This window comes from Podarcis erhardii (genome assembly GCF_964252035.2).
Source record: "Podarcis erhardii genome assembly, chromosome: 11".
NCBI lineage: Eukaryota > Metazoa > Chordata > Lepidosauria > Squamata > Lacertidae > Podarcis > Podarcis erhardii.
The window spans coordinates 18729652-18745894 of record NC_138501.1 but is presented as its reverse complement, the minus strand read 5'-3'; the positions used below and the strand labels follow the sequence as shown (position 1 = coordinate 18745894).

Sequence of the window (16243 nt, the reverse complement as noted above, 5' to 3'; positions counted from 1 at the left end):
TTTTGGGAAGAAAGTCAGCGCTCTCCGGCCATGGCTTGCGGCTTCGCTCTACTGAGGTAGCGGTCTACTCTCAGCACCACGCCACTCTCCGTACCCTCTCCGCAGCCTTTAAAAAGGCTCTTCGTGGGTCGGGGAGGGCGCTTAAGGTGCCCACCGAGTCACCAAGTCCGCAGGCTTCCGCGCCTGCGGTTTCTGAGGGTCCCCGTGTCGCCGGCACGGCAAGACCCGTCCTCAGCAGAGCCGATTCCCTCCGGAGCTCGGAGGGAATCCGCCATTAGCCGTTCGCGCTAACCCGGAAGTCCCATTTCCCCTTACTTTTTAGGAGGAAAGAGTGAGTCTTATAGAGCAAAAAATACGGTAAATGCTATATTGCTCACTAGGTAGTCTTTGCAAGCCTGTTTTCAGCCTGCAGAGCTGTTATCAGGCTAAAATACCACTTTTTATGCTTAATTTTAATTAAAGGAGGGGCGCATTCCATTTTGTTCCACAAGAGGGTGTCCTACCACAGTAAAACAAAAGGCTAGCTGTAGTGTGACACTCATTGTCCAAGTTTGAAATGACTCTGGAAATTTTGGTTGTAATACATACCCAGGCTTCATTACATATCTTTAGGTGCCAGGCAAAAACATTCCCAGGTCTTGGACTTACTAAACAATCTATGATCTTTTAAACTGGGTGTTTGGGGCAGGATGTTAGGGATTTTTTTTTTGTCATTATGGTATGTATTTTTGTGTTCTTACATTGTAAACCACCCTGTGATCTTTGGATGAAGGTCAGCATAGAAATTTAATAAGAATAACTATAACATAACAAAAGTAGTCATAAACAATAAATAAAACATTTCAAAATACAAAACTAAACTGAATAATCTTCACATAAATCACAACAAAATCTAAAATAAAGATACAAAAAGAACATCAGCAACCCTGCCCAACAACCCTCCCCCCCAAAAAACCCCAGTCTGCTCATGTTATGATGCTATGTAACCTTGTACAAACATGTTTTTATTAATTTTAATATTTTGTTAGCAAAGAGAATCCATTCAGTAAACTTGAGTTCAGAAATTTGTTCACTTTATAAAAATATTTATGGGTGTCTCTCAGGAAAAATCCGTATATAGCTGTGCTGGGTAACCTATTGTGCTTACTTAGAAAGGAAAGTCTGGGATTTTTCATATATGAGATGCATAATCCTCAGGATGGGCCTAATCCGTCATGCCATATATCCCTGCTCCCATCATGCTTCAAAATGCTTATATTTGGTGAGGCTGAAAGCTGGGGGTGAGCTAGGAAAGGAAGCAAGGGCAGTGTTGTTGATGGGCAAAACTAAAACCTTAACCCATTACTTCCAGGTCTACCCATTACTTAACCCATTACTTCCATGTGTAGCTCCTAAAAATGGTTCATGCAGCCTGTCAGTGCAGACGGTTTAACTGATAGGAATAAAAGAGTTTATAGCAATAGAGAATGAAGTAAAGTTCCACTGAACTCTAGGGGATCATATGATCATTTCTATTTATCTAGATTGTTTTAATTGTAAGGAATGCAATCAGTGCTATTTTTCTAGAAACAGAGGTGCCAGAACTCACTAGAAACACCTCCCTTGTTCTCTTATAATAGCAATGGCACTCACCTGAAAGGTGCCGGAACTGAGTTCTGACGAGTTCTGGCTGAAAGAAAGCCCTGGTTGTAATATACCTTGAAGCCTGGTAACCCCAACTTCCTCTTTTTGGTGCATATATAATGCATTTTCCCCCTCACCGCTTTCCCCTTGTACTGAAGATTTGTATTTTTTACTATTAAAACATTCTGGCAGAATCTTAAATGGCAATATTTGAAAGCAGAAAGAAAATCATTTTGATAGGTGCCACCCTGGTCCACTAGGAGACAGTTAGTGATTTCAGGGGGAAATATTTTCTACCTAAAATTGTTCCCTTATGTTTGGGAGTCCAGTTGAGGCAAATGTCTAGCTTTAATGAACTCTGTTGCTCTTTCCCAGAACATTTTTATATGTTTTGGTTGTATATAGTCAGTATAAATGCTGCTTTTAGTAATAGCCTTACGTAGTCGTGAATTAAATAAAGTAAGTTTCTGTCTCCTTTTAAATGGATTAATCTGCGTGCATTACTGCGTGTTTGTGGCAGAACATCATAGCTCCTAAATAGAAGCAGTATGAGGCTGCTGCTTGTATACTACAAATGGCTCTAGCTTTAGCAGATAATAAAGCAACTGTCTAGAAATTTTAATGCGATGTTCAGGCAATGCCTGTCTCTTCGGGCAGATGAGATTAAATGTTAAATTGGTTAGTCCGCTCTCAAATCTGTTTTGTTGTTGTTGTCAGGTTAAGCATTTCAGCATGTCTGTGTAAACTGTGCCACAAAAATTTGATAGTAAAGCTTTCAGACCATAGTAACAGACACAGTGTGAAGTATTTAAAGTAATAAAGTGTGGATTTTGTTTGAAGCGTGCTATATTTGGCTAAGGAACAGGAATGTCAAGCTGTCACATTTGTGAAGTTTGATCTTCAATAATGTACTTGGGATCTGCCAAGAGAATCCGCTATGTTAACCCCACATGTTATACAGATACATTAAACTTCCATAATTCTTGATGGTCTTCTGTGTTCTGACTGCCACATTTACAGTTTGTCAATAATGGAATGATGGAGTTGCTATAAAACTTTGACCCCTTGCAAATTTTCTCCCCACAGGTATTTGTAGAAACGCTAGACAAGTGCTTTGAGAATGTCTGTGAACTGGATTTAATTTTCCATGTGGATAAGGTAGTGTGGTGAGCTCCTCTAACATGAATTCAAAGTATTCTGTTGACCTGAAAATCACATTCTTGTATCTGTCAGAATGGTAAACAGTCCCTTTCCTTGTTCAAATGTCATTTTATGTTAGCTAGTCACTTTTTAACTGAATAAATTTACCCAGAGAAATGAATAGTAAAATTCACATGTATTTTCGAAAACATATTTGCAGTATTGCTTTTGTCAAGTCAAACCTCTTGACCTCCATTTTACTGATCTGCTATCCTACACATGGTTTCCTTGCCTTGAATACTGCAGACTCAACTTCTGAGACTTAACAATGCATACAATTGTGCTATAAAGAAAAAACTGGTGGTATACAGAAAACCCCTTGATTCCCTTGGCATATAGTCTTAATTCAGAATTGTAAGTTGCTTTTGGCGTTTTCCTATCTGGTAGCTGCAGAAAAGCATGACTCAGGCTAGATAATTTTCCATGCAGAGAAGAACATATAGCTTAGGCAGTAAAAACAATTATAAGAAAATTGTGTGGGTTGAAAACTTAAAAGTACTTGCCCCACTCCCCCCCCCCCCCAAGTTGTACAGCAGCTTGATGCTTGTTGAGAGAATGAGGCAGTGGAGGGAATAAGCTGCTTAATTCTTCCATTAGGGAAAGAAACAACAGGCCAGAAGTTTCTGTAAAGAACATAAAATTGCTTTTAATGATTGTCAAGATTTCTTCCACATGAGCATGACTTCTATCTGCACTGCCAAGTTTATAATAACTTGCATCGGAAAGGCAGTTGGTTAAAGATACTAGAAAACAACTTTTCTGAGCGCCTGAACTGAACTTGCTCCCTTGTATAGGGAATTTTTCCCCACCCTCCGGCTTCACTGTTTGACACCTCTTATAGTTCCTCTGAGGCTATTGTTACTTCTTCCAAGAAATTAGATGTGGACTAGAACAGTAAATGTCTGTTTATGAAGACTAGCAAGCTCCTCCCACCTTTTTCCTATGGGAAGTATTCCTCCTTACTAACAATTGCTAATTCGTCTCTACATCTGGGTTTGAAGGAGGATGAAAAAAATTGCCCTTCCAATTTTTAAGAACATTTTTTTAAACACTCCTCCACCCTGCAGCCGAAATGTTTTCAGTGATGTGATTTCTGAGCAATCTAATATTTCTTTGCTTCCTAGGCTAAGTCTTATTCCCCCATGGCTTAAGCCTTCCCTCTTTTGTTGATTTCTGCAAATCTGTTCCTTGCCAAGGTATTTTGAAATAGGCAGAAAAACAGCTATTGGGATAAATCATGTAAACTAAGTCCACTTACCCTGATTTGCGCAACTTCAGCGCACAGAACCCTCACTAGAAATCATTGTCCTGGAATGTTCTGCGTAACTTATATACAGGCAGTTCCCCATTTACGCAGGGATTGAGTTCCGCCCTGCCCCCTTGCGGTGTCGGAAATGGTGTATGTATCACGTGTCACGCACGGGCCACTTGCGTGCAAATGGGGAGTTGCCTATATTGCATTTGAAATGCCAGAGTAGTTGCATATGTTGCACAGTAATGCTTGAAGCAGATACAATACCTGAAATATTGGTAACTGCAAAAAAATATTCCGCTGAATGCAATGTATGTTAGCCTGCAGTCAAAGCACCTGAAGGTTCTTGATTTTAATTATTTAATTTCAAATATTTTTGTACTAGACAAGTGTGAGACCCCATGTCTCATTTTACTGGAAAATGTTCAGTACGGCAGCTCCCTGAACTGGAGGATAGTATTTTATTTTTTAAAAAATCAGTTCTACTTTACATTGTGTTACGAGTTAAAAACATGTGCTGACAGTGTTCTGCAAACGTGGAAGCTTTTATAAATGAGGAAGAAATATCCAGTATGGAAAGCTGGTAAACACAGGATATATAGGCATCAATATGTAATCTTTATGCAACACTTGCGAACAATATTTATTTGAAGAGCCTCATAAAGGAGGTGTGCAGTTTTGTGTTGGATGATCTGGCAATCACACATTTTCTATGGGTCTCTAACATTAAGTCCATAATATTTTAGCTGCATCTTATGAGCAACCAGTGTTACAGCTCTAACTTAAATGTTTGCTATGTTACTAATTTTACAAAGAAGAAAGGAATTTAAGAGCCTAACCCCTGCAATGCAGGAATCTCAACTAGATAATGCATGACAGATGGCCATCCAACCTCTGCTTAAAAACCACCAAGGAAGGAGAGTCCACCACCTCTTGTAGGAGTCTGTTCCACTGTCAAACAGCTCTTACTGCCAGAAAGTTCTTCCTGATGTTGAGTCAGAATATCCTTTCTTGTAACTTAATCCATTGGTTCGAGTCCTACCCTCCAGAGCAGGAGAAAACAAGCTTGCTCCACCCTCCATGTGACAGCCCTTTAGATGTTTGAAGATAGCTATCATATCTCCTCTTAGTCTTCTCTTTACTACGTGAAACATACTCGGTTACCTCAACTGTTCCTCATAAAGTTTGGTTTCCAGACCTTTTATCATTTTAGTTCCCTTCTCTGCACATGTTCCAGCTTGTCAATATCCTTCTTCAATTTGTGAAGCTGGTTCTTCCTGCCTTAGTGCAGAACCTTACATTTGTCCCTGTTGAAATTCGTTTTGTTAGGTTGGGCCTAGTTCTCCAGTCTATCAAGGTCATCTTGAAACCCAATTCTGTCTTCAGTGTCAATGGCTACCCCTCCCATTTTGGTGTCACCTGCAAATTTGATTAGCATCACCTCAGTTTCTTTGTCCTAATTGTATATAAAGACATTGAACAACAACGGCCCAGGACAGAACCCCATGGTAACCCATTTGCTACTTTTTTCCAGGGTGATGAGGAACCATTAGTGAGCACTCTTTGGGTTCGGTCAGACAGTCAGCTACAAATCTGCCTAATAGTTTCCTCGTCCAGTCCACATTTCACCAGCCTCTCCGCAATAATATTTGATTAATTTGCTTGCCTTTGTTTCTTTTGTCATTTCTTTTTTTTAGGTCCATAATATTTTGGCTGAAATGGTGATGGGCGGAATGGTTTTGGAGACAAATATGAATGAAATTGTCACCCAAATTGATGCTCAAAATAAATTGGAAAAGTCTGAGGTAAGAATGGAAAGAATTGAAGCCAATTGGAGCATGGTCACACAACCTGCATGATTTGAAACTGTCATGTATTGTTTAGTATGCCTTATACTTAGCTACATGTACTGTTACAAAGAAGCATTTAGTATGTAGCATGTTGAAGCCTTTGTTGATTGCTGAAATAGCTGAACATCCCCTTTTCCTTCTACTGAACTCCCATCTGCCATTGGCATCTGTGTATCGAAACATTTCTGAGCTTCCTTCAGTCAAGGCTTAATTTTGTGTTGATTTTTTAGAACACCCTATTGAAGGGTGTGTGCATGTTAAACAGAAATGAAACCTGTTAATAAAATGAGATGCTAGAGATTGCTAAGCTGCATCCCTCCAGATGCAACTGAACTGCAGCTTCCATGATCTCTGACCATGAGCTGGTGCCCGTTCAGTAACATCTGGAGGGTCACTGTGGCCAAAGTGGCCAAAGAAGAAACAGATTAGCATGGCTAATCCTAGATTCTGAAGTGCTATCTAGTTCCACACTATAGAACTTGGTGAATTTGACATCTAGCACCACTTCATCCTAGGAATGATTTATTTTCCTTCCCAACAATGTAAGCCAGTATGTCTGGAGTTACACAACCAGAGTGTTAAACCAATGGGCACCTAGAAATTGATATGGTATCTTGCCTTTCCCACAAATAATGATCTGGGAATATAAAAGGCATAAACTGAAAAACCCCCAGGAATTCTTATAGTCAAGCTAAATGACTGCATTTCAGTCTTTTTTAATTATTATTCTTTAAAATCAGTCCTCAAGAACATCGCTTTAATGCTTTCCCCATGCTGTTCCTCCCCACTCCCCCACTACTGGAGGAGGAAAGTTGCTTTGAGGGCAGATCCCTTCCCTTCCAGGGCAAATAGCTTCAGGCAAGCATAAATGTCTCATCTAGTTTCAATTCTTAGTCTTTTGTATATAAACAGGTATGGCACACATTATCCTTCCTTGTGTTACCTAAAAATGAAACTCATTTTGCAACTAGTTTGCTCATAAAATTGAGAGGTGAGTTTCCTAGCAGTTTGTATTGACCCTTCACATAGCTTTTGCAATTTGGTTGGACATTCTCTGTCCCTTTGCCTATCTTATGTACATTTAACATGAGCAGTAGAGCATTGGCTGAGAAGCACAGAAATTTGGTAGGTCATGAAATAATGCATGGCACTATGCTAGTGCAAGAATATCAGCAAAGATCTAATCAGTGAAAACTAGAATCTGACTTTCAATTATGCAGAACTGAATTTCTACAGATGGTTCAAGAGAACTTGCCTAAAAAGTTGTTTATGCTTTTCTGAAGCACTGTAACTTGGACCGTCAAATAATTAATTCTCTCGAAGCAGGCTACTTAAGTGAAGTGGACAAGTTTAACCTCAATTTCCCTTGTTTCATCTACTCAGCTTCTATTTTCTGTATAAAACTTGACAGGTAAATAATGGAAAAGTAATTAGATCATAGTGGCTTTATCTTCACTTAGAACCACTTCTTGTTACAACACCAATTAAAAGAGTGGATTAAAAAAGGGAACATAATCTCTGGAGAGAATAATTGGTCCTTTTTATGCTACTTGGTATATTCTTTTGAAGATCTATTTGTTAACATATCAACTCATACTTCAACTAATCCAAAATATTCGCTTTGATCCAAAGTGCCCCTTCTGCTTGTGTGCAGGGTGTGTGTGTGTGTGTGTGTGTGTGTGTGTCTGTGTCTGTCTGATTCCTCTCAGCTCCAGCACCCCATGCTATTCCAGAGTGTCCTCTGACCCTTGGGTGCATTTTTAGAAAGCATTTTTAGGAAGCAGTGGGAATGGGCGGAAGGGAAAGCCCTGGCGTGTGCTCGGAGCACTGCATGTTTAGCTCAATTGGTGTACAGAGCTCATTTTCCAAAAGTGAAGAGAATTGGTTCCGGAAGCTGTATATTTAATAGCACAGAACTTGGAAGACAATCCAAAGCAGTGCCAAGTTTGTTCAGCTTTTAAACAGTTTAGCCTCCACTGCACAGCCCATTTCCCCCGGATGGTTTTGTTACAAGTGAATAAGGCTGTTCCAGAGTAAATGGGTGCACTATTGCCTCGGAAATCAATGATTTTTAAAAACATGATAATGTTTGTCAGCTGAATTTGTAGGGCAGGATATGGAACAACAGCACCTTCTGCTTCTCTCTTTGCAAGCTATAAACAATTTTAGCTGTTAGTTTCTGATACCTATTCACAGAAGCAGAAGTCGTGCCATTCACTCCAAAAGTTAGTAAAACTTCATTCAAGGCTTTGGTAAGAGAGTTTAGGATAAGGATTTGTCAGGCACTATCAGTGACATGGAAGGTGTCCTATATAAAAACTGGGATACTTGTGGTGTACTTGCAGTGTTCAGCTGGGTGTAAATTTGGTCGTTTAAGTCACTCCTCATTTTTTCCAAACCACCTGATCTTTTCTAGTTCTTTCCATTCTTCTCTTTACAGACCTTTATCTTTCAGTCTCCCAGACAGGACAGGTAGATCCAGGTATTGCCAATTTTCAGAAAAAAAATGTGCTTCTATAAAATAAAGGGAAAGCAAAATGATGTCAAAGGCAATAACTAAATTAGGCCAGACTCAAAAATTATGTGTTGATAAACCCATATTAGTCTTTGTAGCCTACTTTTTGTGCTAGTTTCCCTCATCTTTTATTGCCTGTAGTGTATTTACTAGATTGTCATTGACTTCATATATTTTTATTTTTACTTTCCCCTTTCATTAGTGTTCTTAGAATTTATAATTTTTTCTTAATGTAGCTTTATTATTTGTATGCTCACATTACAAAGCAATCTGATTGTGCTAGTGCAAACGTAATGCTTCTAATTGCTTACGCAATCAGAAGCAGAAATCAGGGTTGTGTGTTTCCTCTTCTCTGCTCCCATTTATTCCTTCTGGAGCATGGGTTTTACCATCTGGCTTAACCATAGCATAACTCTTAGGTCAGCTATTAAGTAAGGCTGTTTAGGCTTTCTGCTGAATGAGAATCTGAAACTAAGGTTCCGGGCTGATTTAAAATTCTGAATAAAGAGGAACCCTGGCTATCCTCAGTTATAATTAACATCACTGGTGATGTAACACTTAAACATGGAGAATGCCACAAGGACTTCATACTCTGGAAAGGAGACAGAGTAGCAGCACATCATCTCATAAACCACTTCCAATTGCTTAAAAAAAGTTTTCAAGGACTATTGATCCCCAATTACAAATGCAGTAATACAAATTGAATATTTTAAGTTTTGCAGAATAAACTTTATTGGTGTGGAAGCATGGATAATCCCAAGGGTAGGGTTTGAATTTAGTGGAGCTTCTGCTCACACTTGCAGATGGCGTCTTGGATTTCTGCCATCATGTGGCATTGAGAACTATCCTAGAGGGTTGTCTGACCCTTGGGAATGACTTTTAGGGGGCAGCAGCAGGAAGGAGGTGGGTAAGCCACAGTCCATGGTCAAAATGTGTAAGTGTGATGCTCCAGGGAAGGAATTTTCCATTTTTAACTTGTGAGGAAATAGTGCTAGAGATGAAATGCTACCAGATGAAGCTTTCAAGATTAGCTGCTTGTGTATTTTCAAGCTAATGCCAAAAATGAATCTTAGAAGTGTGTGTTTTTAAAAGGTAGCTGATATTCAGGAAACAGAAATCAACCCCACGCTGTATTGTGGATGGATGCATGAATTAAATAAATAGCCCCACTGCCAGTTGAATTGAGCTGTAATGGTACATATTGCAAACATAGTGCAACTAATTTGTATTATTTTAATTTACATAGAGATATTCTATGATTCCTGCATTGCAGGGGGTTGGACTAGATGACCCTTGGGGTCCCTTCCAACTCTGCAATTCAATGAGTCTTACGATTTTGAGAACTAAAAATTTAAAAGAAATTTCAAGCAGTCAAAACTTGTGGAAATTAAAAACCAGTCAGAGTAATAATGTACAAATGATGAGAATCTTCTTTTTAGAACTCAGTGAATTGAAATAACTTCCACAGAAAGGGAAAACTGCACACAATAAGCTTCAGGAGGGAGATATTTCTGGGTAGACTTTATTAGAGAAGAAAAAAAAGCTGCAATCATAGTTCTGTATATTCTAAATGTCAGGTGGACCCTTGACCCTGTTGGTTACAAGTAAAATCCTATTATAATATCTTACTTGTACCGTTATTATATTTGAAAGGAAACTTCAGATATTTGTTCTAATTGTTTTAGAAGATGAAAATTCTCTATAGAACTGATTCTTAGCTAATTTTAAAATGTTATAAGTAGCTAAATGTGTCTTCATTCAGTTAAACAGTGGGTGGGAGCAATACCTTAAAGTGGCTATATTAGACCGGATTCAACCTAAAAGTGACCAAAATCATGGAAGAATTTTGTACATTGTAAAGCATAGTTTATATAATAATTAATCCAGCCAGTTCAGTTTGATTTAATTCCCCCAAACCACAAAAAAATTCTACAATTAAGAACAGGGGTTTTAATTAGTGTGTGTTTTCTTTTTATGTAGTATTGCTCTATTTTACTTTCTGCTTGTATATGTTCTGTTTTTATTTTTGGGTCTGGCAATTTTTAAAGGAGATGACAAACAAACAAAATTTTTAAAAACCATGCCCATCCATTACTATCGCTGTGATCCAAGTGCTTGAAATTTCCAAGAGTATGTCTAAGTCTTCTATCTGTTTGGCATTTTGATATACTTGCAGACTTCATTTTGTTTTTTCTCTAATTCTGTTCATTTATTTAACCTCATGAGAAGAGAACATGACCATTCTTTTATATTCTGTAGTGCATCCTTCCATCCTCTTCATAACCCTGCTGCTTTGAATCATACTTGTTCTGGGAAGAAGGGTTAATGCAGAACACCAGCAGCTGTGATATCCAAGTCTCAAACATGTGGGAGGAGTCACTTCCAAGAAAGGTGCATATAAAAGGACTCCCCTTTTATAATGAGCACAAGCTCTTGGGACGCTAACCTGTCCATATGTCTTCCAAGGAAGTCTTGGAAGGTAGCTGATAGAATCCTCCTATTCTGGGGATAATACAGATTTAAAGTGATCATCGTTACACACTTTTGATGTTAATTAAATGCATGTAATGTGCTACAAAAGATGAAAAAAATGCACAACTTCCATATTACTAAATAGTGTCCTGAAAGTTCTATATTTTCTGCCGAAAGGGAAATGGCTTTCCTAGTTGTGTGAACTGGGTGAGTGTACTTAATTGTGTCACCTCAGCCTTTTTACCGTGCTCAGTTTATAGCCACAAGCCAGTATTTTAAGTTCTGTGTCTATCCAGTGGCTTTTGACGAAGAACTGAAATGCCAAACTGCTGTGTGCTCATTTAATTTGAGATTATAAAGCAGCTGGGGAAATGTGTTGCCTGGTTAGTTGCAATTTGAGCTGTCTGTAAGTTCATACTGTACTTCTGAAACTCTGTGGAAACCCTTAAACATAAATGTGTAGACGGGATATACAGTCTGTCCTTAGCAGTAAAAGGAGCACACAGATGAAGGGTGCTGAATCCTTCCTTTGTGCCTCATCTGCCTTCATTGCTCTAGCCCACTCCCTTTCCAGCTCTGAGACCAGGAGCGAGATGGGAATGGGTTTAGGAGGTAAGATGAATAAACAGGTCTCTTCCTAATCTCCCTTCCTTTTGACAGACACCATCCCATCTGTCTTCTGTGAACTGGATGGGCTCACAAAAAGAAATGCATGTTTGCCACCATCTTCTGTAATTCGTTCCCAATATTTGATGTGTTTTAGGTAAAACACCCAAGTATTTATAAACATTATTCCAAAGCTGTTCACATTGTCTCAGAAGTACTGTGTGACCTGTATCCCATGCTTAAAGTGATGTATGTTGAATCCAGCATTCTAGTTTAAATTGGCAGATGTCAATTCACCAAATTAAATATAAGGTCCTGGTCCTCTTCTCTTATAGTGGTGTATGGGTAAATATGTTGTTTTGTCTGCCCAGCATTTATGGATGGGAATAACCCAAAATGTACATATTCCCCACTAAGGTCTGCTTATGGAAATCATATAAAACAAAGTTGGTGTCTTTAATAGATGGTAGCCAGTCGTGGTATACATGAATACTGACATTCCCAAATGACTTTATTATTTTGGGTGTAGAAGAGTGTTTTTATGAGGTTAATAACAACAGTTTCAGGTTGGTTAAAAGAGGTTTTTTTTTCTTTTTCTGTTCAAAGTAAAGTAGGGTGAAAGGATACTGGAATGTTTGACAGGAATAAAAAAGGAATAAAAAAGCTGCCATGTTAACCAACATAAAGCTAGAAATGTGTGTTTCCTGTTGTATGCTGTTTTGAAGTGGGGTGCCAGGGTCTTTCACATTAAATCAATTCAACTAACTGGCTGGATATGAAGGAGTTCCCAGGGCAAGGGAGGAGTTCACACACTAGTCAAGTGTTTGTAATGGACATTGGCAGGCCTGGCAGAGCACAGAAATGGTGCTATCTTGCAAATGATATGCCATCAAGTGCTGCACCGAAACATCCAGTGAGCATCTCTGCTCATTCTAGCTCTAATGTATAACCCAAATTTACAAAAGCTGCTTATGAAGTTATGTTCATTTCCTAGGCATCTGATCTTGGAACTTAATCTCCTGTTCCACCTGGCCTTTGAATGCCTGTAATTTTTAACCCATCCCTCTCCCTAATAAATAGATTGTTGTTTTTTTAAAAAAAAACTCATTGAGCTCTGCCTACTCCTGACTTTCAGTTCATAGGCACTTTGTCCCCAAGACTTTGGGAGGCAAAATTGCTCTGTTTGAAGTTTCCTGCATCTTCAGTCTTAGACATCTTCGAGAAGACATCTGAAGGCAGCCCTGTTTAGAGAAGCATTTAATGTTTGATGTTCTATTGTGCTTTTAATTCTGTTGGGAGCCACCCAGATTGGCTGGGGAAACCCAGCCATATGGACAGGGTATTAATAATAATAATAATAATAATAATTACTTAAGGCCATATCTGCATACTTTTGATTCCATGAAATCCCAAGGCTGAGAACATGTGAGTGGATGCATGTTACAGCAGTTATCTAATTTAGACCATTTATAGGTGGAAAATCATGAGTTTGCCAGGGCTTAATCAGCCATTAGATGAGGCTATCACAAGATTTAGGACTTGTGAGCAAATAAACATTGCCAGAGAGCCTGTTTACAACTACATTTCTTCTGCTTTTGATATAACAAACAAACAAACAAATTTGTATTCTGCTCTTCATTTGAAGATCCCAGTGTGGTTCACAGCAGAAAAATACAAAATGAGAATACAAAATACATAACAAAAACAACAAAAAACCTGGAAGAATTTTGAGGGATTATCAGAAGTTATGCATATTTTCATGTGATTATATTCAGATTCCAGGGTTCTGGCCAGTTCACAAGGGTATGTCCTGGTTTTCTAATACGGTACCTGCTTAAGCTAACCTGTCTTAAACATTCCGATTCAGTAGGTGAACATGTGTAATAATTCTAGCCTTTCTAACCTCCCGCCCCCCAACTCAGTTGAAAGGAACTTTGAAAAATTGCAGGAGCTTTTATGTGAAGTTATCTTCTGCTCTAAGGCTGCAATTTTGTGCATGCATACTTGGGAGTAAGCGATATTTAACTTGGTAGAATTGAACTTAGCGGTAAATACCTATGGTGTATTATATTTCTTTTTTTGCTAATTTGGTGCCCTAATTGTATTTTCAACAATTAAGTCAGCATTTATTATTATTCTGCCTTTTTTTTGCAGCTTTGTAATAAAACCACATATAAATCCTGGTTCAAGCTTCCTAATTTTGGAAGCTAAGCCCTTTCTCTTAAAAGTGTGTGAACGTAAAAGTGTGTGTTGGGAAGGAGAAGACCAGAAGTGTCAGTTGTTAGAAAAAGCACTGACTGGATTTTGTTGGGTGACAGTCAGTTAAAGGTTAACTACATTAGGGACGCTGTCTTCCCCTCTATCCATCCCTGTTTAAATTTGGGCAGTGCAATGTGACTTTCATGCATTTTTGCAAGGGATACTAGTAATGACTAAACATTATTGCCAAATTGAGTATTTAGTGGAGTGGGGTATAAAGTTGGATTTGGAGGAAGAATTTAATGGCAGAAGATGAAACAGGTGGAATTTTTTTCTTCTTTGCTGCCATTCTGATCCCAAGCATACTCAGAAATAAGACTCATAGAACTCAGTGGGGCTTGTGTTCAAGCATGCTTGGTTGGCATATGTCATGTAGGTTGTAACACATTTCAGATATATTTCCTTGTGAAAAGATTGATGGAGCTTGAAATAGTTTTTGTTTCATTGTATAAATACTCAGGTTACATACACTTCAGGTTACATACACTTCAGGTTACAGACTCCACTAACCCAGAAATAGTGCTTCAGGTTAAGAACTTAACCTCAGGATGAGAACATAAATTGTGCAGCGGCAGCAGGAGGCCCCATTAGCTAATGTGGTGCTTCAGGTTAAGAACGGACCTCCGGGACGAATTAAGTTCTTAACCTGAGGTACCACTGTATTTAGAAATATTGCAGATTAAGAGGATAACGGTTCTGGGGATCATTTAACAAGCTTTTTGAAAGTAGTGAACTTCTGATATGGACACATGCTTGTACTAGACAAAACACAGTAGCCCTATATTTTAGGTAACTCTAATGAAGCCTATGGGAAGCCTGAACCCTTAAACAAAATGCTTATAGCACAGCTAGGCACACTGCAATGCTGCTGAGACCCCAGTTACCCACCATCTTAATATCCCAGAAGCAATTATACATTTAAATTAACATAGGCAAAGTTTCTTTCATGGCCCCCACAGTGCCTAGCAAAAACTCTTGACTAAGGGTGCTTGTGCAGTAAGCAGCTTCTCCATGTCTAAAGGAAGAATGCAGTAGACTAGTATATGAAGCAAAATATTAAGCCAACCTTCCAGGCAAGAAGTATGCTGGCTTGCCTGTATTTCGTCACAGAACAGCTTGGTGTGAGCCTGGAAAGTTTTCTGCCAGAAGGAATTGTTCTCTGCCCTGGATTAACTTCAAGGGAGTGTGGAACCTTAAAATCAAGAACGTAGTTAGGCAAATTTATGTGAGTATTAATGTTCATTTGTGAATCAAAGTATGCAAGAGTTAAGCCTAGCCTTGTAAAGCAGGACTGCAAGACATAAACATCTTGGTTAATTAAATTCATTCATCTGTGCTGGCAAACATTTTGTACATTTCTCTTAAAGAACAATGTACCACAATAGTGATTTGAATATTTAAGTCTTAACAGTTTTCTTTGAAGTAACTGGCAGTCCTCTATAACCCTGGCTTGCTCTTGAATTTACTAGTTTGAAATACCAAGATGCAGTTGGGGGAGCAATGCAGATATAATGGCAAAGCTTCCAAAATCTGCATCCCTTAAACAGCGTGGGTAATGTGTATATAAGACGTTTCTAGAAATGGAGATGATTTCTTGCATATTTTTGCAAGAAGGCAGGCTACAGGTAGTAGTAATCTCAGAATCATACAGACAACTTTTGCACACATTGGAGCGGCAACCTTTATGTTGTCAATCTATCCTGAACATAGTTGCTTAGTTTTAATCCTTAATGTATTTGTTTAAAGATCGGTTGTAACTGCTTGTCTTCTGTGTGGATAATAATTCCGAACACAGGGATTTTTCCTTCATAGATAAATTATGTTGAACTCAGAAGTCTTGGCTCAGAAGCATTTTTCTCTAAACCTTACAAATGGAAAGGGAAGACCCAATAAGTCAGGGATGGGAGGGACTAGTCATGTTTATATTTAGCATCTGAGTTGCCAAAATCAATTATTTAGTGTAAGCCTATGTTCTTTTGAAGGATCAACAGCCATGTAGCAGGCAGGCTCTTGATTTTTAAGTGTTTTGGATTTCATTCTTGGAACGTCCCCATAGCCTTTGAAGTGAGGTGGAATGGAAAAAAGATATAGAGGTCATTCATTATTCAGCACTACTAAATGAATGATTAGATATAAAATCAGTGTAAAGCTTCTTCATATTTTTTGCATATGATTTTAGTTTTCAGCATTTGATTAAATGCTAAAGCCATAAGAGAAATAAACATATTAGAGGTAATACAAATCAATAAAAAATGGCTGATTATCAAGATTGGTCACCAACTGAAGGTGTCAGAACACTGGTGCAGGTTGCGTGCTGCAATGCCTGGAAACAGTAAAAATCAAAGACAGCATGAGCTTTAACTTTTATTAACCTCAATCTGGTTGTTTTACAGACTCTACATTAATTTTTTCCATCAAGTCGCCATTGCACGTGTTAACCATGTTTTAGAGTTTGTGTGAACTGCT

The 16243-nt window shown here is 38.5% G+C and overlaps 1 protein-coding gene and 1 long non-coding RNA gene across 4 annotated transcripts in view; one reads left to right on the top strand and one right to left on the bottom strand.

The window, feature by feature from the left end:
• Positions 1 to 16243, top strand: part of AP3S1 (adaptor related protein complex 3 subunit sigma 1) — a 25983-nt gene that overhangs the window by 9011 nt on the left and 729 nt on the right. For 2 of the 3 annotated variants that reach the window (XM_081880611.1, XM_081880610.1), the window contains exons 4-5: positions 2710 to 2781; positions 5773 to 5880. In XM_081880611.1, coding sequence (XP_081736737.1) covers positions 2710 to 2781; positions 5773 to 5880 — 180 coding nt within the window. Of the gene's footprint in view, positions 1 to 2709; positions 2782 to 5772; positions 5881 to 8365; positions 8408 to 16243 lie in introns of all 3 variants that reach the window. The other variant, XM_081880612.1, reaches the window with a different exon arrangement.
• LOC309352225 overlaps positions 8424 to 16243 on the bottom strand; it is a 23324-nt gene continuing 15504 nt past the window's right edge. Inside the window, exon 3 of the long non-coding RNA XR_014161159.1 lies at positions 8424 to 16100. This is a non-coding gene — a long non-coding RNA (uncharacterized lncRNA). The remainder of the gene's footprint in view (positions 16101 to 16243) is intronic.